Source organism: Crotalus tigris, unplaced genomic scaffold (assembly GCF_016545835.1).
Source record: "Crotalus tigris isolate CLP2741 ecotype Arizona unplaced genomic scaffold, ASM1654583v1 scf7180000024471.848039, whole genome shotgun sequence".
Taxonomy (NCBI): domain Eukaryota; kingdom Metazoa; phylum Chordata; class Lepidosauria; order Squamata; family Viperidae; genus Crotalus; species Crotalus tigris.
In genome coordinates this window covers 441,671-464,779 of record NW_024100642.1, presented here as the reverse complement: position 1 = coordinate 464,779, position 23,109 = coordinate 441,671, and the positions used below count along the sequence as shown (strand labels likewise).

General features: G+C 46.5%; 2 protein-coding genes across 3 annotated transcripts in view; one reads left to right on the top strand and one right to left on the bottom strand.

Annotated features, from left to right (window-relative positions):
• The window catches only part of TMEM259 (transmembrane protein 259), a 34,571-nt gene extending 32,131 nt beyond the window's left edge, over positions 1 to 2,440 (top strand). For both annotated transcript variants that reach the window (XM_039333002.1, XM_039333001.1), the window contains exon 11: positions 845 to 2,440. In XM_039333002.1, the coding sequence (XP_039188936.1) occupies positions 845 to 1,546 (702 nt within the window). In that variant the 3' untranslated portion in view covers positions 1,547 to 2,440. The remainder of the gene's footprint in view (positions 1 to 844) is intronic.
• Positions 2,441 to 9,435: 6,995 nt separating this feature from the next.
• GRIN3B (glutamate ionotropic receptor NMDA type subunit 3B) overlaps positions 9,436 to 23,109 on the bottom strand; it is a 48,956-nt gene continuing 35,282 nt past the window's right edge. The window contains exons 4-10 of the mRNA XM_039333038.1: positions 21,519 to 22,280; positions 19,452 to 19,597; positions 17,070 to 17,185; positions 14,975 to 15,126; positions 13,983 to 14,147; positions 12,324 to 12,391; positions 9,436 to 10,189 (exon numbers count right to left, since the gene is read on the bottom strand). Coding sequence (XP_039188972.1) covers positions 9,805 to 10,189; positions 12,324 to 12,391; positions 13,983 to 14,147; positions 14,975 to 15,126; positions 17,070 to 17,185; positions 19,452 to 19,597; positions 21,519 to 22,280 — 1,794 coding nt within the window. The 3' untranslated portion in view covers positions 9,436 to 9,804. The remainder of the gene's footprint in view (positions 10,190 to 12,323; positions 12,392 to 13,982; positions 14,148 to 14,974; positions 15,127 to 17,069; positions 17,186 to 19,451; positions 19,598 to 21,518; positions 22,281 to 23,109) is intronic.

Below are 23,109 nucleotides of genomic sequence, written 5' to 3'. Positions count from 1 at the left end.
CCCGCGGAAACACCTCTCTCCATGTAACCAATCCCTGGTGCCCAAAAGGTTGGAGACCTCTGCTCTAAGCTGTTTTACAGAGTCAGCCTATTGCCCCCAACGATCTGGGGGTCCTCATTTTACCAACCTCGGAAGGATGGAAGGCTGAGTCAACTTTGAGCCGGTCAGGATCGAACCGCTGGCCGTGGGCAGAGTTAGCCTGCCATACTTCCTTCTAACCCAGTGATTCTCAACCTTTTTAATGCCGCGACCCCCGACCAGTCGTAAGTTGAGGACTACTCAACCGGTCGTAAGTCGAGGACTACTCAACTGGTGCAGCACCGTTTGCAGAATGGGACTTTTGGCGGGCTCAGCAGGGCAGAGACAGCCTGGACAATCCTATTGGCTTTTGAAAGCCAATAGAATTAGACTCTATTCAAGAGAGTCTATTCTATTGGCTTTCAAAAGCCAATAGAATAAAAGGGAGTAGCACAGCTAAGGAAAAGGGGGAAAAAATGGCGGACTGCGTTGTTTGGCGACCCCCATGAAATGGTAGTTCGACCCCAAATGGGGTCCCGACCCACAGGTTGAGAACCACTGCTCTAACCACTCTGCCAACAGGCCTGTTAAGAAAGTACTTAGCTGGCTTTCTAGCCTAAGGAAGAACTAGACCTCCTTCTCTCCCAGTTTCTAGCCTGGCACCTTCACCACCACACCATACTGGTTCTCTTTAAAGCTTGAGGAGGTGCAACTGATTTACACATTATTTTTTGGGGGGGGGGGAGGGGAGAACAGTTCTTGCTCAGCCCATTAAGGTCATTAAGGCTTTTCTTTCCTCTTGCTCCTCTCCCCCCCCCCCCGGCAGCATTCCATGATCTATTTTTTCCACCACTACGAGTTGCCAGCCATCCTCCAACAGATCCGGATCCAGGAGATGCTGCTCCAGAACCAGCAGGTGGGGACCCAGACGACTCTCCAGGACAACCTCAACAACAACACCACCGTTGCGGCAACCAATTCGGCTGAGCAGCAGCCCCACCTGGACGCCAGCACGGCTGGGGCAGGAGACGGGTCCCTGGCTTCCGGGGAAGGCCACCTTCCCCCGGCCTCCAGCCCTGGCGCCTCCCTGGGGAATGACTTGAGTTGGGTGGCAGAGACAGCAGCCGTCATCACAGAAGCCTCCTTTCTGTCCAACCTGGGCAGTTCCTTTTTGGACTCCAGGGCCAGTCCAGCAGTGGGGACTGGTGGCGGGACTTTGCAGGACCTGGAGCCCGCTCCGAGCACGATGACCCAAAGTTTATTTAGTAGTGACCATACAGAAGTGGTCTCTGCCACTATTGAGCCCACGTCACCCGTTGGGACTTCTGTGACCAACACACCTCCTGTTAGGGCCCATTCAGAGCTGGAAGATACTCCCCAGCCATCCGAGAGTTCAGCAGGCCGTGCTGAGCCTCTGAAGACGGACTCCTTGCAAGATTCAGCTTTAAGGGGGCTCCCGAGTCCGGCATCTGAAGGGCTTGCCGAGCAGGATCCCACGCTGCTTTCCCCAGAAAGTACGATCTCCTGATTCCCCGCAAAGCTGCTGCTTCTCCTGACTCTGTAGGAGACTGGATGGCTTTCTGACTGCACAATTTGTTCTCCGTATCAAGTTCCTCTGAGAGAAGAAAGAGGCAGAGCTAGAATGTAAGATGAAGAGAGATAGAGGGTCCTCTTCTCTCCCGCCTTCCAGGTACCAGGAAAGGGGGAAAAAAAAAAAAAGCTGAATAAAAAAAGAGAGGGAAGCAATTGTAGATGTTAGTCCCTGCATCGGAATCGAATCTTTTTGCAAGAAGCGATTTCTGCATCTTTCTCAGTGAATTGCGTTAAGACCCAATTTCTCATCTCCACCCCACTCTGCAATTTCCCAGACTGCATGGAATCACGGGACTCCCTCTTGGTATCTGCTGGAGATCTTAATTGGCATTTAGACCCTTGTGTTTGCATTCAGTTTTGTCTGAAAGGGTGCTTGGAAACGCCGGGGGGGGGGAATGGGTATCATGACAAAAATGTTTTGGATGCAACTCGGAATTGGGCGGGTGGCCGGTGCAGTTATAAAGAAAAATTGATCCTCAAGCGGAAGACACAGCATGGAAAGTTGCCATGAACTGGCTCCAGGATTATCAATGAGAATTATTATTTGAGAGGTCTTAAATAATTGAGTCCTTAAAAAAAAAAAAATCCTTTGTATGGTTTGGACTGCATCTATAAACACCGTGTTAATTTCTCTCATTTTTGTCTAAAGAGGGTTGTAGAAGATTATTTAAATAATATAACAGGCTTGTGGGGGGGGGAGTGTCTTGTCCCATTTCTGCCCCCCCCCCCATTCCCCATCCTTCAACCCAGATCCTTTTCTTCATGCAACCGTGGAGCTAGGCCTGCCCTGAGGAAAAGATGGGAGCTTTGCCGTTTTTATTACCTCAAATTGTTTTTCCCATTAGCCTCCAAGTGGGAAGAATCCAGTGACGGGCGAAAACAGGAACGCTGAGGTGGTGGCCCCTTTGCACTTGTGTGAGATGGCTGGATGGACAGAGAGGCTTACGACAGTTCTGAGTTGGCGTGGGGCTAATGCTTTCAAATGCCAAGCGGAGAATTGCACTTAAAGAGTTAAAAAAAAGAGGAGCCAAAAAAAAAATGGACTGGCCAGGATGCATTAGAGCAGTGTTTCTCAGCCTTGGCAACTTTTAAGTCCTGTGGACTTCAATTCCCAGAATTCTGCTGGCTGGGGAATTCTGGGAGTTGGAGTCCACATTGTCTTAAAATTGCCAAGGTTGAGAAACACTGCCTTAGACTGAGCAAGGGGTCTTCAAATTTGGCCCTTTTGTGACTTGTGGATTTCGACTCCCAGAATTCCTCAGCCAGGCATGCGTGCCTGGCTGAGGAATTCTGGGAGTCGAAGTCCACAAGTCACAAAAGGGCCAAGTTTGAAGACTTCCCTGCCTTAAGAGCCAGAGGAATGGCTGAAAAGTGAGTTTTTCTTTTTGTCAGTTCATCTGAAGAGTTCCCATTAGCTGCTGCTTATGCCCTTAAATGAGGGTGATTGTATTGTCCAGTTGATAGGATTTCAGCATGCACGGAGGGAATTGCCTCCCCCAGCATGACCACTAAGGATTCCCTGTTCTTCCTTTCCAGAATCAAGCTGCTTTCTATCAATTGGGAGCAGCCATTTGGCAACCGGTTTTCGTAGGTTGGCTTTGGAACCGTGTTCCCGAGTGCCTTCTCTAGACTTTCCCAAATCTGGCAAGAGGGAGGACTGATTGGGGGGGAGGATTGGGTTTGAGCAGTAGGAAGCTGAGCAGACCCCCGGGTTCCTGACCCCCACCACTCCCCTCTATGACTTTCCGAGCACGAATCAAATCTCTGGGAGAGGTAACCTCATGTTGTGTACCGCAAAAGAGACGGAGAGAGGCTGAGGGCAGATCCGGCCGGTGTGCAAATGGACTGCCCGGGGGCTGGGTTTGGAAATTAAAAAAAAAAATTAAAAAAATGGCAAGCCAGTGCTTCCCCTTCCCCCAGCGAAGATGACCAATTCCTGTGCAATAGATTAGTTGAGTTCTTGGCTGTGGGCCAATTCTCTACCCAGATCGGTCACCGAAGACTCTTCTAACTGGTCAGACGTTGGGCCTGTCCGCTTCTGAGATTTTTGGGAAGGAAGAGGCAGAATTGGGTGGAAGAAAGAGAATCAAACTCAACCACACGACTAGAGTTCATTCTGTTTAATGTACAAAATGTTTGTATGAGTGTACATATATATATATATATACACATATATATATAGTATACTGTATAAATACTGTATTTAATCGTTATTTGTTTCTTCTTTCCTCGTCAGTCATACCCTTTGGGGGGGGACACGGGGAGGGGGGGTTAACAAGTGCCGGCGCCATAGCGAAATTAACAGCAACCAGGAGAGGTTCAGCTATTCCTGGTAGGAAGATCTCTTCTGGAGAGCTGTGTTTCGTTTACAGTTTGTAATATTTCACTTGTTCTGGCCAGTGGATTTGCCCATTCCCCGTATGAATGGCTTCCGTCTTCTGCTCAGCAGTGCTAGTCTTGACCTCCCGCTATCACCCGGCATGCTGGAATTCAGCCCCTCCAGAGGTTGAGAATAAGGCCCAGGAAAACAGGGTTCCACTGGTTTACCGCCAGGTTGCCATTTTAATGTGAGAGAAACGGGACATTTCTCTCATTTTACTTTTAATTAGAGATGATTTAATTTTTGTGCTGGCTTCACCCAGGTCTTGGACTGGCACCATCTATCTTGGAGGCCTGGCCCAGCCTTACCGCTAAAAGGCCAAATGGGACCTTCAGTTGGCCATATATTGCAAACTCCTGTTAGAGAAGCCATATCACTGCTCTTAATATATCAACTCATCTCTCTAAAAAGGCTTCTATTCATCAGATCGCAAAATATTCCCTGAGCATCCACCTGAATTTATTTTTCCATTCCTCACTCCAGATATTGAGCTGTGAGAGAGTGCAGGATTCTTTGGGGACAAGAAAAATCCAAAACAAAGTTGTGAGTTTCCAGAATGTAACTAAGAAAGGGGAAAAAAACCCCATCGTTTTATTTTTCTAAAAGCGTGAAAATGTTCCTCTTTTGATTCTTAAGTCTATTAACCAGTCTATTTTTTTTTAAAGTAAATAAAATGGAGAGGACGGGGTTTTTTATATAAAAAATGAACAGTAGCCCAATTCAGCATTCTTCCAATTCCTGCCCCCTCTAGATCTGGGAGATTACACTTCCCATCATTTCCAAACATTATGGGCTGGCAGAGATGGGAATTGGGGCCCAATACGTCTTGAAAGGCATCAAATTTTGGAAGACTGTTCTGCATATAACTAAAAGACCTTTTGCGATATCACTTACATTCGCACTGCACAAAAATAAATACCAAAGACAAACTCCAGCGTGGCTGATGATGTAAACCTGTCAGAAGTATTTAAACTTCGATTGCATATCCAAGAACCATCCCAGCTTTATTTTCAAGCAAATTCCTTTTGAAAAATTGGGCTTCGGGATTGATACCTGGTGTTTGAAAGTATTTATTTGGTTTTAATTTATTTGTAAGATTTATAAACTGCCTCACACGTCAGCTCTTAAGAGGCCATATGGAAACACTCAGGCACATCTATTGTATTTCTTTGGTTTCCAACCTGTTCCTGCTTTATGAAAGAAAAAAAAATACCTAAAACGGTGAACAGCATAACCTTGGTTATATGAAGGACGGCTGTGCAAAGGTGAATTCAAATTGCAAATTCTGTGTTTGCCACACACATATAACGCCTGCTGGGATACATTATTAAAGCATTTCCACTTTGCCTTGGACTGATGTGATTGCCCACCCCAGCTGCTGTGTAATTGTGAGAAGGAAGACATTTAGCATAAGGTGACCCTGATACATAAGGACCTGTGTGTGCCCTGAATTCAGATTTTGCCCTTTAACTTGAGATCTGCACAGTTGTAATACGAATCTGCCTTCTAACGATGGCTGTGCGCATGCCAAACTGATTTAGTCAATTATAGGGCCAGGCTTCTCTTGCCCAGAATGAACTAGGACTCCCACAGGGTTCTAAAGAAAAAAAGCTGATTTAAATAGGACAGTTTTATGAAAGGCAGAGTTGAGATTGATGACGGTGCCTCTCTAGCTCAGCTGAAAAAAAGACAGTATTTGTTTTGCTTTTTGCTTGTTTGTTATTACAACTCACTGCTACCTCTTTGACTGGGAAACGCTCTCTTGGAGTTGAGAAGGAGCTTTCATCTCCCAGGTGTCTCCTGCTTTGCTTCAGCTGAGTTCTTGCAGACCCAAGTTCTCAACCTGTCACATGCCCCCCTTAACATTAAATAATACAAGAAATCTTTGGGTTTCGTAATAGCCACGAGCTACTCCCTTAATCCCTAAATCGGTCCCAATCTGGGTTTCGCTTGACTTAAGCTGTGCTTCTGAATTTCTACACCTTTCTTAAAAATTCATTCTGAATCCTGCGTATTATCCATTCTCAGTTAGGAAAGCTGCAGGCTGGTTGAAGGGCCGCGCCTGATCTTTAAATTGTCTAAATATAGATGAGAGAGATTTGAAGCAGAACGTGCTCCAGTAACAAGAAGAGTTCAGAAGCCAGGAGAGTTTAAATGACTATACAGGATTCAGGATTTTTTTTGGTAATAGGTCGATAACTTTCTAATTGCTCTTGAGAGTTGCTGGCTTATAAGCTGAGCCCATTGTTAAAAAGGCTTGCCAAGTCACTGGTAGAGATGAACAGGAAAATCCAGTATTAAATATACAGAAACAGGAAGTCTAAAATCCTCCTGCCCATAATCTTGAGAATCTTTGCTACAAGTAGCCCTTGACTTCACAACCATTAAACAATCATTTGTTTAGTGACCAAAGCTACAAAGGCACTAAAAAAAGTGACTTATGACCATTTTTCACATGTTTGCAGCATCCCTGTGGTCACGTGATCAAAATTTGGATGCTTGGCAACTGGCATGTACTTATGACAGTTGCAATGTCCCAGGATCATGTGGTTACCACTTATAACCTTCCCAGCCAGCTTTCAACAAGCGAAGTCAGTGGTTAATGACTGTGTTACCAACTTAACTGCAGTTATTCACTTAATAACTGGCAGGAAAGGTTATAAAATGGGGCAATACTCAACAACTGTCTCACTTAACAATGAAGATGTTGGACATAAATCGAGGACTATCTGTATATTACCAGGAGTACAATAGGTTAAATAATACATAATGCAAATTGGTTCATTCACTCACCAACAGTCTCCCTTGCTGCAAAATAAAAAAAACAAAAATACAATTGACAGCAATGGGGAAACATGAGGAGCTACAGTCTCCTTTTCCTCAAACAGAAGTATGTTAGTTTGCAGAAAACCATGATGGAGAACCAGGGCTTGATCCATGTTTTCTATAAATAACACTATCAAGAAAAAGGGGATTTTTTTTCAGGAACAGTCTTAATTAGCCGAAACAGTCTGCAAGGCTACAGTTGCTCTCTGATCCGAAAAACCTGAGCTACAATGCAAAGTTCTTCCAATTCTCATTTGACGATCAAAAGCTCGGCTTGTTAAAACTAAGCTGCTAGATTAGAACATGGTTCCTTCCAATCCGCAAAAACCTCTTCCCATCCCAGCATCTTAAACAGAAGAGGCTTCAGTTGGCAGACTGTTAACCTACATAAAGAAATTGCACCTAAGCCAAACTGGATACAGCAAATCTGTGCTATGTGTGAAATGTGCTATAGCCCAGCTCTGCAGTAACTCAAACATTTTCCCCAGAGCTCACCTGAATGAAACCTTTGCTGAACCTGAGCTGCAGGTAAGATCCTGAGGTGCACTGCATATTTTATAAAGGAGAAGACAAAACATATCCAAACCCGTCTTTTCTCTCCGTTTAATTTTCTACTGTACTTTCCATGATAAGGTGCTATTCACTGGGCTCTATAGTTTTCTTGCTCTGCCTCCCACTGGCCAATGTTCAGAGGACAAATGGGATTTCAGACCCCCTCCCGTTGGCTTTCTGCCCACCAAAAATAAGAATATTTTACCCTGATTTGCCTAATTAAAAGGGGAGAATTTCTAAGGACAGTTAGAGCCCACCAGTGCAATCCCATAGCAATATCGGTAATCCTTGGTCATTTATGACCAGTTGTTTAATGTGTGTTCAGAGTTATGATGGACCTTCCAAAATGCTACTTCTGACCCATTTTCAAAGTTACAACAGCTGCACACACACACGCACAGACACAAACTTACAATCACATAATTGCATTTTGGGCATTTGACGACTGACTCATCTTTACGACTGTTTGCAGCATTCCACAATCACGTGGGCATGATTTGCTGTGTGTTTTGCTGATTTCTGGCATTCACTTCCAGTTTCCAACAAAAAAACCTCATCAGATAAAATTGAATCGCTTAATGACCGCACTGTTTGCTTAATGATGGCTGCAAAAAATGTAGACAAAAATCAGGTCTGGTCATGGGTTGCCTCAATTTACGACCGCAACTACTTAAGACTAATTCAGGGCTCAATTACAGTCACAAGTGAAGGACCACCTGTAAACACTTTCAGACTCTGCCAGTTTGCTGGGCAAGTCAGGAAGAAAAAAATTTCTGGGGCCAGATAACAAAAAGCGAACCCTGAAGCTGCCTTAAACGGAGTGAGTCTAGTTGCTCTGCTTATTCGTCCCTTCTTGTGCCCATTTGATGTGTTGGAGATGGCAGCTCCCATATTCTCAAGCTTTGACTGGAGTTCTGAGTTTTGTTCTCCTGGAATATCAGGAGAGGACCCCAGGAGATCCTATAGCACTCTGGACAAATGGCTGTCCAGTTGCTTCTTAAAAACCTCCAGTGATGGAGCACCCACAACTTCTGAAGGCAAAGCCGTTCCACTGGTTAATTGTCCTCACTGTCAAGAAATGTCTCCCTAGTTCAGGGGTAGGCAACCTTAGCTCTTTTATGACTCGTGGACTTCAACTCCCAGAATTCCTGAGCCAGCCATGCTGAGGGGAGAAGGGAGAGTTTCCAAGCTGAGCCATGCTGGCTCAGGAATTCTGGGAGTTGAAGTCCATGAGTCATAAAAGAGCCAAGGTTGCCTACCCCTGCCCTAGTTCTAGGTTGGCTTTCTCTTTGTTAAGCTTCCATCCGTTTCAAGGAAGGCTGGTCTGTCCTTGTTATCATCCAGAATTGGCTGAGGGGAGAGGAGGAAAGCATGGAGCCCCTCTGCCTTGTCCTGAGTCCAATTGGACGAAGCTTTTCTATCAAATCAGCCCCTGTTGAGATCAGGGCAAATGAGAGGTTGGCAGGTCCCTCTGAAGTCCTCAAGCTATTCTTTAGGCCCACCCTCTCAAAATTACACAGCCAAATCTTGGTGGAAAATTACTGAGAAATAAAATCAGGACGATGGAGGGAATAATAAATAATGCCCCAAGGGCGTATACATTTTCTTTTAAGCTTATCCAATGTGTCTCCCCACCTCTCCTCTCTCCCTCTCCCTTCCCCTCCCCTCTCCTCTCTTCCAGGAATCCTACTTCTGTCCACTTTGATGATGTCATTACCCAACCTACTGCAATCTTGGTTGCCCTGTCCCATGGGATGCCTCCCAGGGTCTCCCAACTGCTGGGATATTGCTCCTTCCATGTAAACCAGTGGTTCTCAACCTGTGGGTCGGGACCCCATTTGGGGTCGAACGACCATTTCACGGGGGTCGCCAAACGGCTCAGCAGGGCAGAGACAGCCTGGACAATTCCTATTGGCTTTTGAAAGCCAATAGAATTAGACTCTATTCAAGAGAGTCTATTCTATTGGCTTTCAAAAGCCAATAGAATAAAAGGGAGTAGCACAGCTAAGGAAAAGGGGAAAAAAATGGCAGACTGAGCTGTTTGGCGACCCCCGTGAAATGGTCGTTCGACCCCAAATGGGGTCCCGACCCACAGGTTGAGAACCACTGACTTAGAAGATCTGTGAATTAATAATCTGGATTCCGAACATATCTAGCTCTGCCTGCTTGTCAACCACTCTGCCACCATCTTTCTCATCCTGGTGGCTTTTTCAACAGACATGGATTAAGAGGGACTTTCCACATGCACATAAGGGTGACCAGCAACCCACGATGGCCCCTTGGATGGAAACTGATCTGGGGGAAGGCAAGGAAAGCTAGGGAAAAAAAACCATCTCCCGACCAGTATCTATTCTTCACGGTTTTGCTCTTTGCACTGGCATTCTTCACCAGGAAAATGAGTCCAGAGTCCAGCTCAAGTCACCCCCTCCATTCCATCACCTGTCCTCCTTGCTCTCCCTGATCAATGCCTTCAGGGCAGGGGGCAGCCGAGGAGCTTTCGGGGGTGGTCCAAGGGCCACCATGAGCTCACTCTTCCGTACCAGGGCCACCCTCAGCTGCTCACGCATATCTTCAATTTTGCTCTCCAGCTCCTCCAGTTCCTTCTGCTTGGCCTCCTTGCTGTCCTGCTGGGGGTCCTGGCCGTTCATGCAATGCCACACGGGCCCTGCTCGCTCGTCTTCGGAGGATTCCTCTGGGATGTTATCAATGTTGAAGTGCACCCGTTTGTCTTCCTTCTTTATTGCTGTGCCACGGAGGTTGTTCCAGGCCTCCTGGCTGGGGGAAGGCTGGGGTTCATCTGGAAGCTTTTGAAGATTGCAACTTTGGAGGAGGAGAGAGGAGAAAATGTAAATCTGGATGTCCCCCCCCTCCCCCGACACTTTTTTTTTTTAAGAAAAAAGAATAGGAGTCTCAACAATTTAGCAATTCCTTTAAAAGCGCTCGTGCCTTTTTTTACAGCAGTGGTTCTCAACCTTTTTAATGCCGTGACCCCCAACCGGTCGTAAGTCGAGGACTACTCAACTGGTGCAGCACCATTTGCAGAATGGGACTTTTGGCAGGCTCAGCATGGCAGAGACAGCCTGGACAATTCCTATTGGCTTTTGAAAGCCAATAGAATTAGACTCTATTCAAGAGAGTCTATTCTATTGGCTTTCAAAAGCCAATAGAATAAAAGGGAGTAGCACAGCTAAGGAAAAGGGGAAAAAAATGGCAGACTGCGTTGTTTGGTGACCCCCGTGAAATGGTCGTTCGACCCCAAATGGGGTCCCGACCCACAGGTTGAGAACCACTGTTTTACAGCCACACACACGTATCGTAAGAAAACGTACAAAGAATTGCAATCATAAGCTCAGTAGAAGGTGCACAAAGTCAGGACAAAATAACAATAGAAACACAGACCACTTAGGATGGAACCATGAAAATTCAATGTGTCTCCAACCTTGGCAATTTTAAGATGGATGGACTTCAACTCCCAGAATCCTTCACTCATGTATTACGGGTGGTTCTTGAGTTACAATGGTAATGGAGCCTCGGCGTGATCGTGATAGTCATAAACTGGGTCACCCACACGACTGATCAGATTTTACGATCATTTTTGCAGTGGTCATTGCGCGAATGCTGAGGTTGTTAAACAAATCTGTGATTCGGTAAGAGCTGGTTCTGCCGAAAACCGGAAGTAAATGCCTGTTTTCGGCAAAAATGTCATAAAATGCAGTCATGTGACTGCAGGACACCATAAATGAGGTTCGGCTACATGTGTCCCAAAGTGCAGTTATGTGACTACAGGGAGAGGGGCAACTTCAGACCTTCTAATCCAGGTTATAGAAAGCCGTGGTGGCGCAGTGCTTAGAAGGCAGTATTGCAGGCTAACTCTACAAACTGCCAGCAGTTCGATCCTGACCAACTCAAGGTTGACTCAGCCTTCCATCCTTCTGATGTTGGTAAAATGAGGACCCCGGATTGTTGGAGGCCAATAGGCTGACCCTGTGAACCGCTTAGAGGGCTGTAAAGCACCGTGAAGCGGTATATAAGTAGAAGCGTTATTGCTATTGCTACCCCAGGAAGCCTGGTGTAACTCTGAATGGTCACTAAGTGATGAGTTGTAACTCGAGGACTACCTGTATTCAGACAACCATATAGATAGTCCTCAACTTATAGCTCTTGGCAACAAGCCTACATGACTGGGTCACGCAACTGCTATTCAGGACATTTTTGTCAAAAAACAGTATTTACTTTCGGTTTTCAGCAAAAAGGATAGTAAATAATGGGGTCAGTTAATGACCATAGATTCACTTAATAACCGTGGTGATTCACTTATCTGAAATGAATGGAATGGAATGGAATGGAATAGAATAGAATAGAATAGAATAGAATAGAATAGAATAGAATAGGAGCTGGAAGGGATCTTGGAGGTCTTCTAGTCCAGCCCCCTGCTCAAGCAGGAGAACAGATACCATTTCAGACAAGTGAATGTCTAATCTCTTCTTAAAAACCTCCAGTGATGGAACGCCCACGATTTCTGAAGGCCAGCTGTTCCACTGGTTAATTGTCCTCACTGTTAGGAACTTTCTCCTTAATTCCAGGTTGCTTCTCTCTTGGATCCGTTTCCATCCATTGTTTCTTGTCTTGCCCTCTGGTGCTTTGGAGAATAGCTTGACTCCTTCTTCTTTGTGGCAGCTCCTCAAATAGGGTTTCCTGCCTGAGCAGGGAGTTGGACTAGAAGACCTCCAAGATCCCTTCCAACCCTCTTATTCCCACAAGCAAGCTATAAAATCAGGCCAGCCACTTTACAAGCATCACATGAGGCCTCCCTCAAGCAAGCAAGCAAGCAAGCAAGCAAGCAAGCAAGCTATAAAATCGGGCCAGGCGCTTTACAAGCATCACACGAGGCCTGCCTGTAATGTGGCCTGGGTTGGCAAACCAGTTCAGAACAGCTGACGCAAAAAGAATTTACCTTTTCTCCAACTTCAGCTTCTTGAGCCTCTGTTCCTCCAGTCCCATGTTTAGAGCCCGGTGTATTTTCTGGGTTATGCATATAAAAATCACAAAGAAATAAAGGCTCCGGAGATTTGTAACAATGAAGGAAAATAATGGGGAAAAATAACTTTTCTAAAAATAATTGGGAGGAGAGTCCCAGTTGCACAAACGTCATTATTATTCACGGCTTTGCGCCATGGTCATTATTTCTCTCCAATGTTTCACCCATTTTATCATGCAACTTTTAACTTGTGCTGCCTCTATCTCGCATTTTAGCAACATTTTAAAAATATCTCCTCCCATCCCAGTGGAGGCATTTGATTGACTGATTAACCACAGAATCCCACTTCCCTCCAGGATGCCCCTGCCCTCCCCCCTCTGTCATTCGACTGCGGCATCAGTGCCATAAATAAATAAATAAATGGTCTTGGTTCTGCACATGCTTTTAAAAATCATTTAAATCGTTTTTTTCTCAAGCTGTCTCCTTTTCTCAGATCGTAAAAACAAACGGAAGACCATGGGAAGCCTTAGAAGCAGCTCATGAGCTCTAGAACAGGTAGTCCTCGACTTACGACCAAAACTGAGACAAGAATTTCCACCGCTAAGCAAGGCAGTTATTAAACGAGTTGCACCCGATTTTACAGTCTTTTTTGCCACAGTTATTAATAGGGTAGCAATAGCACTTAAGACTTATATACCGCTTCACAGTGCTTTACAGCCCTCTCTGAGCGGTTTACAGAGTCAGCCTATTGCCCCCAACAATCTGGGTCCTTATTTTGCCAACCTCGGAAGGATGGGAGGCTGAGTTAAACATGAGCTGGTCAGGATCGAACTGCTGGCAGTTGGTAAAGTTAGCTGCAATACTGCCTTCTAAGCACTGCACCACCAGGGCTTTCTACAACTTGGATTAGAAGGTCTGAAGTTGCCCCTCTCCCTCCAGGCACATAACTGCACTTTGGACACATGTAGCCGAGCCACATTTATGACGTCCGCATGACTGCATTTTATGACATTTTTTGGATGGAAGGCTGAGTCAATCTTGAGCCAGTGAGAATCAAACTGCCGAACTGCTGGCAGCCGGCAGTCAGCAGAATTAGCCTGGAGTGCTGCCTTCTCATCATTGCACCACCACAACTCTTAACCAAATCACTGCAGTTGTTAAGTGAATCATATGGTTGTTAAGCAAATCTGGTTTCCACTATTGACTTTGGCTTGTCAGAAACCAGCTGGGAAGGTCACAAATGGTGAACGCCTGAGCCCAGTGCATGACCAGTGCAACCGTCGTAAGTACATGCCAGTTGCCAAGTGCCCAAATATTGATCACGTGACTGCAGGGATGTTGCAACAGTTATCTCTCTCAGCTCACAGGGAGGAGGAAGGTTTGTTGGAGACGTTTGCCACCTTGAGTTATTTGCAAAAGTAATAAAGGTGGGCTATCAATCAACCAATCAATAATAAGTGTGAGGATTGCTTATAAGTCACATTTTTTCAGTACCGCTGTAACTTCGAACTAAGCGAATGGCTGTAAGTCAAGGACTTCCTGTAGTCACTGCTTTCTTTCAGAATGAAACGAGACCCACCCAACCACCCGTCTCCACCCTGAGATGATACACACGTCTCCGAGATTATCCCTCACCTGGCTGGTATGGAGCCAATAATTGAATTTCTTCTTGCGCCGAATGCGAGGCAAGATGAGTCGGTAAAAGACGTGTTCTCCGAGGGAGGTGAGCAGGGAGCCACAGAGTCCGATGCAAAGGAGGACAAAGAGGCCGGAGAAGTGGTAGATCCCCATCTGCAGAGTCTGGAAGCGATGGGGGGAAGAAGGAACACGGGCAGGATTAACCCCAATGGGAACGTTCAGATTTGGAAACACAACTCCTCATGTTCGTTATGCACGTGTGGACAAGGAGGAGGAGGAGGCATGGCAAACCTCTCGGAATACTTGTCTACGTATTCCGGCATTTTGGAAAGGTGCCTCCTCCAGAGTTGCTTGGGGCAACGGCCTTTTGCCGGTGCATTATCAGTGCATCCTAGGCAAGGGTAGGCAACCTCGGCTCTTTTATGACTCGTGGACTTCAACTCCCAGAATTCCTGAGCCAGCCATACTGAGGGGAAAGGGAGAGGTTTCCAAGCTGAGCCATGCTGGCTCAGGAATTCTGGGAGTTGAAGTCCATGAGTCATGAAGCAGCCTAGGCCTAGGCCAGGGTTAGGCAACCTTGGCTCTTTTATGACTCGTGGACTTCAACTCCCAGAATTCCTGAGCCAGCATGGCTCAGCTTGGAAACCTCTCCCTTTCCCCTCAGCGTGGCTGGCTCAGGAATTCTGGGAGTTGAACTCTACAGCTCATAAAGAGGCCATAGTTCCCCAGCCCTGCTTCTAGACCAGGGGCAGGCAACCTTGGCTCTTTTATGACTGGTGGCCTTCAACTCCCAGAATTCCTGAGCCAGCATGGCTCAGCTTGGAAATCTCTCCCTTTTCCCTCAGCATGTCTGGCTCAGGAATTCTGAGAGTTGAAGTCCATGAGTCATAAAAGAGCCAAGGTTGCCTCCCCCTGCTCTAGGGGCATCAGGAAATCAAAGGGGTGGAGCAGGCAAGGAGGGGAAGCTCTTTCCCACAGAGCCTCCATACCTCAGTAACAGCAAAGACCCTTTTCCCGCAGGGCACCATCTTGTACCATTTGTCGTGCAGGAGGTCCATGAAGCCGGCAGACTTGTAGCGGCTGATGAACTCGGAGACGTTGGAGGTCAGAGGTGAGTTCTGGGGAAGGCCGATGCCGTAGCCTGGCACAGTCCGAGAGAATTGGGAGGGGTGTAAAAGAGGAGAAAGTTTTTACTTGCCATCCAGAAGGTCTATGAGAATCTCAGTCCTCCAGGTCGTGGTTGTCCCAAAGGCGCTGTTCAAAAGGCCATTTGGATCTTTCTTGTTATAAAGTGGTCAGACGTTTTGCGACATTGGAAGGGACCGAGTTGAAGCCGCTGACCATTGGTCTGAGTTCCCTCTTGGTGGGATTTTGGGGGAGCTCATATAGGCATGGAGTGGCTTTCCCAGGATAAAGGCAGTTAGTAATGCGGATACTGCCTTGTTGCAGGAAATCAGTGACCGGAAAGTCCAGTTTCCTTTTGAACAGCATCTTTGGGGCTTCAGTACAGAACATGCGCAGATAAAAGATCACATGAAGTATTAATACCACTCTACAATGCCTTGGTAAGGCCACACTTGGAATACTGCATCCAGTTTTGGTCACCACGATGTAAAAAAGATGCTGAGACTCTAGAAAGAGTACAGAGGAGAGCAATAAAGATGATTAGGGGACTGGAGGCTAAAACATAAGGAACGGCTACTGGAATTGGGTATGTCTAGTTCAGTGATGGCGAATCTTTTAGAGACCGAGTGCCCAAATTGCAACCTAAGACCCACTTATGCATCGTTGGGTGCCGGGTGGGTGTGGCCAATTGGGTGGGTGTGGCCCATTGGGTGAGCGTGGCTGTGGTGGTAACAGCAGACTGGATGGGACTAAAAAGTTCAATCAATCAATTCCAACTTTGCAAGATCTTTTTTTTTCCCGCGAGAAGTTGAAATTGACTGATTGATTGAACCTTTTTTTTTTTTGCACACGGCGGCAGAGGCCTAAAGCGAAAAGGTTTTATAAAACCCAGCTGAAGGCCTAGGACTGGGGCGACGACGTGCATGCCCACAGAGAGGGCTCTGAGTGCCGCCCCTGGCACCCGTGCCATAGGTTCGCCACCACTGGTCTAGTTTAATGAAGAGAAGGTCGAGGGGGGACATGATAGCAGTGTTCCAAAATCTCAGGGGCTGCCCCAAAGAAGAGGGAGTCAAGCTATTCTCCAAAGCACCTGAAGGCAGGACAAGAAGCAACGGATGGAAACTAATCAAGGAGAAAAGCAACCTAGAACTAAGGAGAAATTTCTGACAGTAAGAACAATTAACCAGTGGAACAACCTGCCTCCAGAAGCTGTGAATGCTCCAACACTGGAAGTTTTTAAGTTGTTGTTGTTGTTGTTATTGCTGTTGTTGTTATTATATTATTATTATTAAAACCTTCCCTTTCACCACAGACACCGGAAGAGCCATTGGCTTCCTTTTGCTATCACATGCTATCAGGAAGTCAAGAGGGTGAAAAAAGTCAAGATGGTAGCTATGGCCACATAATCAAGACCACAACCAACTTTTTCACACACACACACACTGCGAATGCTCCTATTTTTACACTCAGGTTTCTAGATACAAAGTGAAGTATTTTATGAACCAATACATAATTATCTTTTGGAGCCTCCTGGGAAAGCATTATAAAAATTAAGCAATAGCCACTAGAACTTAGATTTACCAGTATACCGCTTCCTGGTCCTTTACAGTCCTTTCTAAGAGTCAGCCTATTTCCCCCCCAACAATCTGGGTCCTCATTTTACCGACCTCGGAAGGATGGAAGGCTGAGTCAACCTTGAGCTGGTCAGGATCAAACTGCTGGCAGTAGGCAGAATTAGCTTGCAATACTGCCTTCTAAGCATTGCGCCACTACGGCTCTTAGTTAAAGTCACATTCTCCATAAAAGGAGAAATATTTATGCATTTCCTTAGTTTTAATTTTTCATGCTTAAAGATTGAAGATACCTGTTTTTAACAGAATGAGCCAATCTGGACTAAGGCCACATTTGGCTACCGATTCCCTTCCTTGCTCTGCCTCAATCCAGATGTTTTTGCCATACCTTCAATAGCGAACGGCTTTCCAACAGTTAAGAGTTTGCAGTCTGAATCAATGGAGACCTCGTATTCCAGCAAAGATTTATCCATGATGAAGGCATTCAGCTTTGGGGGGTTGGTCCTGGTGAGGAGAAACAAGCTGCCATTAAGCTGGGCAGCATTAATTAGGTCTACAGGTAGTCCTCATTCAGCGACAGCTATGACAGTGACGAAAAAGTAACTTTGCAATCAATGCCTGCATTTACAACTTTCACAGCATCTCACTCTCTCATCAGAACCCTCAATTTATTCATTCCTCCACTTCAGATATTCTTTGTGCTTAAGCTGTTGGGGTCTACATGCTTCCTTTGTCTGCTTTGATGTATCCTCTCCACAGTGTGAGAAGAATGCCTCGGGGCCATCTGCCTTATCTCGGTGCAGAGGGAAGAAACTGCGATGAGAAAGGCATCTTATCGGTCTGTTTCACACGGTTCATTGTCACCTATGGATTGGCCTGTTTGAACTGACCGGACGGACAGTTGGGGTGGGGTTATTATTATACGGGTTTTGCCTTTCAATTTGAGTGGGAAACCCTCAGATCCTGCCTAGCTTTCCTGCTGTCTGTACCTGCCAATAAAAGTTCCTTTTGAAATGATGCAAGTTTCAAGAGTTCTGCTTTCTTGGTAGGGAAATGGAGGCAGATTTCCCCCCCTCTTTCTCTCTGTCTCACTCCCTCTCTCTCTTTCCTCTCTCTCTCTCTCCCTTTCTCTTTCATCTCCCTCTCTCTTTCCTCTCTCTCTCTGTCTCACTCCCCCTCTATCTCTCTTTCCTCTCTCTCTTTCTCTTTCCTCTCCCTCTCCCTCTCTCCCTCTCTCTCCCCCCCTCATATGACAAGTAATCCTCGACTTACAAAGGCGATTGGAACCAACATTTCGGTTGCTAAGAGATGTGGTCGTAAGACATGACCTGACTGCATCGCTTAGCGTTCTCATTGCCATTGTTAAGTGAGGATCATGGGTCATTAAGGGAGCACCTCTTCACAATTCCTTCCGTGCTGACTTTGCTTGTCAGAAGCCAGCTGGGAAGGTCGCAAATGGTGATCACATGATCCCAGGACAATGCAACGGTCATAAATCCCTGCTGGTTGCCAAGTGGCTGAATTTTGACCCTGTGACCGTGTGGGATGCTGTGACAGTCGTGAGGACAACACTGAGTCACGAGTCACTTTTTTCAGTGCTTTCGCAACTTCAAATGGTCGCCTAAGTAAGTAAATGGTTATACGTCAAGGACTACTTGTATTGTTTCCTTAAGACTTAAGGATGCCCAAGAACAAATTTCAGTGACATTACCTCAGCAAACACAATGGGGTTTTAATACAATATAATGATTAATTGGTAAGATCCTCGTAATCTGTCTCAACGTGTGTCCTGCACAAAAATCTATCTTCCTGACCCAATCAAGTTGGTAAAATGTGAACAGTGGGGGAGGGGACAGAGGAAGGATGGTAACCCATCGTTCCTCATGTTAAGGGGGAAAGTATAACAGAAGCAGAATGCTTAGTTAGACTTGCCTCTTTCTTTGAGGGACGTGACTTATAGCCCACCTTTCATTATTCAGGAGCTCAGGAGACTCCTTCTCTCTTCCTTCTCTCATTTCCCCCTGCAAGAATAACCTGGTGAGCTGAGGTAGGCTGGGCTGAGAGAAGAGGGTAGGCCTAAGTCCCCCAAAGAGCTTCTTTAGCTGAGGAAGGATTTGAAGCTGGGTTCTCCTGCTCTAGTCCAGCACCCTCGCCACTGGACCACCTGGCTTTGGGCTGAGAGAGAGGCACAGCCCAGGGGTAGGCAACCTTGGCTCTTTTATGACTTGTGGACTTCAACTCCCAGAATTCCTGAGCCAGCATGGCTCAGCTTGGAAACTTCTCCCTTTCCCCTCAGCATGGCTGGCTCAGGAATTCTGGGAGTTGAAGTCCACGAGTCATAAAAGAGCCAAGGTTGCCTGAGGTGTGACAAGAACCTGGATCTCCCTGTTCTTGGTCCAGGACCTTCAGCACTGGACCACAGTGGCTGTCTGGATGAGGGGCTGGCCCTAGGTCTTCCAGGGGTCTTCCATGGCTGAAGGGAGATTGGAACTCAGTCCCCAGTCCAGGCTTTTGAGGTTCTACCTATTAGCACAGCACAGATGACTGGAGAGAGGGATGATCTTAGCTTCCTCTCAAGCAAACAATTGACCAGGTCCTTAAGGAGAAACATCTCCAGATGTTTCAAGTGGTTTCCTGCAGAAACCTTTTGAAATTAGACAAGTGGCCCCCAAAGGCAGGAACTACAACTGGAAGAGATGCCAACCCACCACAACACCAACATCACTCCCCCCCCCCCGAATTGTCCTTCTCCAGGCCACGCCTCCCTTACTTGAGCATCGTGATCCCCGCAGGAGTGGTGGGGACGCTGTGCCGCCTCATGTATTCATGCATGTCTGGGAAACTCTTCTTGATATATTCCTCTGCGCTGCTCTCCCAGACGGTGCCAAAACGAAAACCCTGGGACGGATGGTGGAGCTGCAGAAAGCAAAACCGGGATAAGACCCATCTGCTCCTAGATTTGGTGTTGTTTGTTTTAAATGGGAGTGGAATTCTTTTCTTTTAATGTGAACATTCTTTTAAATTATTGCAACGGAAATCAGGGAGGGAGGATAAAAGAAGGGAAAGAAATGGAGGGTGGATAAAGCAGAAAAAAGGAAAGGATGTGGTTTCATGGGATGTTCTCAAATGAGAACGTGTCAGCAACAGAAGGGTGACAAACCTCATAGAGGATTTGAGAACAGGAAAAAAAAAGGCCTGCAGGATTGTCTTCTGGCATTTCAAGAGATGAAAGCAACTCTCGGACTGAAGATTAAAATTTTAGTTTAGGGGAATGCAGAATAACAGAGTTGGAAGGGACCTTGGAGGTCTTCTAGTCCACCCACTGCTCATACAATTCTAGACCAGTGGTTCTCAACCTTTTTAATGCCGCGATCCCCAACCGGTCGTAAGTCGAGGACTACTCAATCGGTTTTAAGTCGAGGACTACTCAACTGGTGCAGCACCGTTGGCAGAATGGGACTTTTGGCGGGCTCAGCAGGGCAGAGACAGCCTGGACAATTCCTATTGGCTTTTGAAAGCCAATAAAATTAGACTCTATTCAAGAGAGTCTATTCTATTGGCTTTCAAAAGCCAATAGAATAAAAGGGAGTAGCACAGCTAAGGGGAAAAAAATGGCGGACTGCGTTGTTTGGCGACCCCCGTGAAATGGTCGTTCGACCCCAAATGGGGCCCCGACCCACAGGTTGAGAACCACTGTTCTAGACAAATGGCTGTCCAATCTCTACAATGATAAAAGAACCCACAACTTCTGGAGTCAAGCCATTCCACTGGTTAATTGTTCTCACTGTCAGGAAAGTTTTCCTTTGTTCTAGACTGGAGCTCTAATAAGTTTCCATCCGTTGCTTCTTCTACTGCCCTCCAGTGCTTTGGAAATCAACCAAAATATAATATTTTAGGAGGTTTTTAAATACTATTCAGAGTGCGAGAAAAAGGGGGAAAATTTGTTTTTCCCATTCTGATCTCATTGGATTAGTAGGTTAAACTGAAATTGGCATTAGGAATCTTCCCTCAAACAGACAGTCATGCAAGATTTCACCATCTCAAGATGTCACAGAAATGTCACAGGTTTTGAAAAAGGACTAAATAAAATCATGGAGGAAGAGGAAGATGAATGGAGATATGCAAAGAGGTACTTGGGGCTTCTGTTGCAAGGTATACAAATAGTCCTTGACTTATGACCACAACTGAACCCAAAATTTTTGTTGCTACATGAGACAGTGAAGTGAGTTTTTATAACCTTTCTTGCTACAGTTGTTAAATGAATCACTGTAGTTGTTAAATCAATAACACAGCTGTTAAGTGAATCTGACTTTCCCATTGACTCTGCTTGGCAGAAGTTGCAAAAAGTGATCACATGACCTTGGGACATTGCAACTGTCATAAATATGAGTCAGTTGCCAAGCATCTGAATTTCACGACCATGGGGATTCAGCAACGGTCATAAGTGTGAAAATGGTCACAGGTCACTTTTTTCAGTGCCATTGTTAAGTTCGAATGGTCACTGCATGAACTGTTGTAAGTTGAGGACTATCTGTAGTCTACCACTAAGTGTCTGCTGTTGGGGTAAATAGCAAAGGAGAGGACTTTGGGAACATCAAGGGGAGGAACCCGGAGTCAACAAACTCTGGTTAGATGCAACATAACTGTTCTTTTTTTTTTTTAATGGTCCACAAAGCTAGAAGGTGATGGAGGGGAAGACAAGCTCAACAATGGGACACAGGAAAGCAGAGAAAGGGAAAAAATTTGGAGGAAAGAAGCTGGAGAAGAATGTAAGACAGGGAGACTAAGTAGGGCACGGTTAAAGAAGGGCAAGGAGCATAGAAAGTATTTGTTCAACCTTGGGGTCATGAATCCCAGAGAGTTCCTCAAACGTTTTTTCGCCCACCATCACTGCGGCCAGGTTGGCTGTGTAGCTGGAAAGGACTAAGAGGCAGAAGATGGCCCAGAGGTTCATGAGGAAACGGCCTGTCCAGCACTTGGGGGTCTTGCTGGAGACGGTGCGGCCAAAAAGGATGGCATAGCAGAGGTTCAGGGCGGAGGAGTAGGAGAAGATCTTCATGCGGTTGCGGCCGTGGGGCGTCATGCCGTAGGGGCTCTTCCACTCATACAAGGTGAGGAAGAGGGCCGTCATGTGGAGAGCCACGAAGATGCCCACCCACATGGTCCAGTGTAATGGCCACATGAAGGCCCCGATGGGCGATGCCGTGTCCCGGATCCTCACCAGGATGCCCAAGCTGGTGGAGAAGAAAGGGCTGGTGAAGTCAATCACTTGGCTCCGGGCTGAATTGATGCTGAAGGAGGTCACGGCCATGTGGGCCGTGCCACTCAAGAGATCTCCTACCAGCCCCGTCCAGCGGCCGTTCTTCCAAGCCCCGTACTTTCCATCCCCCACAATGTAGAGGTCAAAGTCAAAGGGCAAGTCTTCAGCCAGCTTCTCCAAGAGGTCGATGCAGTAGCCGTAGCAGCACTTTCGGTACTCCATGGGCATGGAGCCATTCTCTGAATTCAGTTCCTCAAAGAGGGCGTTGAGCACGGAGGAGTCGTTGGTGTGAGGGTCTAGGCAAAGTTGCCCCGCTGGACAGTTGCCCTCTTCGTCTACCTGGAAAGAGCACTCAATTAATACCTTTTGAATATATAGCAGGAAATAAAAGGGGTCGGCCAGGAGAAAGCTGGAGATCAGTCCTCTCCAACTTGACAACCTCCAAAACGTTTTAGTCCTAGCTCCCTGCAAATGGATTAGGTCAAGGGTAAGCAACCTTGGCTCTTTTATGACTCGTGGACTTCAACTCCCAGAATTCCTGAGCCAGCCATGCTGAGGGGAAAGAGAGAGGTTTCCAGGCTGAGCCATGATGGCTCAGGAATTCTGGGAGTTGAAGTCCACGAGTCATAAAAGAGCCAAGGTTGTCTACCCCTGGACTAGGCAAATAGACTTACAATGTTTCCCCGAAAATAAGACCCAGTCTTAATTTTTTTTTGCCTCCAAGAGGCATTAGGTCTTATTTTCATGAGGGGGGGCCTTTTCCACTCACTTCCGGCACTGACAGACCCACCCAGCTGGCCCATTTCTTCTGCGGCTGAAGGAGCAGCTTCATTCTGCAGGACTGAATGGAGCTCGGGCCTGCCTTTTGCAGTCAGAGGCCTTTCCAGAAGGCCTCTGCAGCTGATAACTGAGCTATGGATTCAATTTATAGCTCGGTTCTCGGCTGCAGAGGCCTTCCAGGAAGGCCTGACTGTGAAATGCAGGCTTGGGGACGCCACAGAAGAAGTGGGCCAGCAAGGAGAGGCCTGGCTACCAGGTAAGTGGGTGGGGAGTGCAGGAGGCAGTTCTACCCCCCCCGCCCTTGCCCTAGCTTGATTTTTAGGCGTGTGCCTCACCCCAAAACTAGGGCTTATTTTTGGGTTAGGGCTTATATTAGGCCCACCCCCAA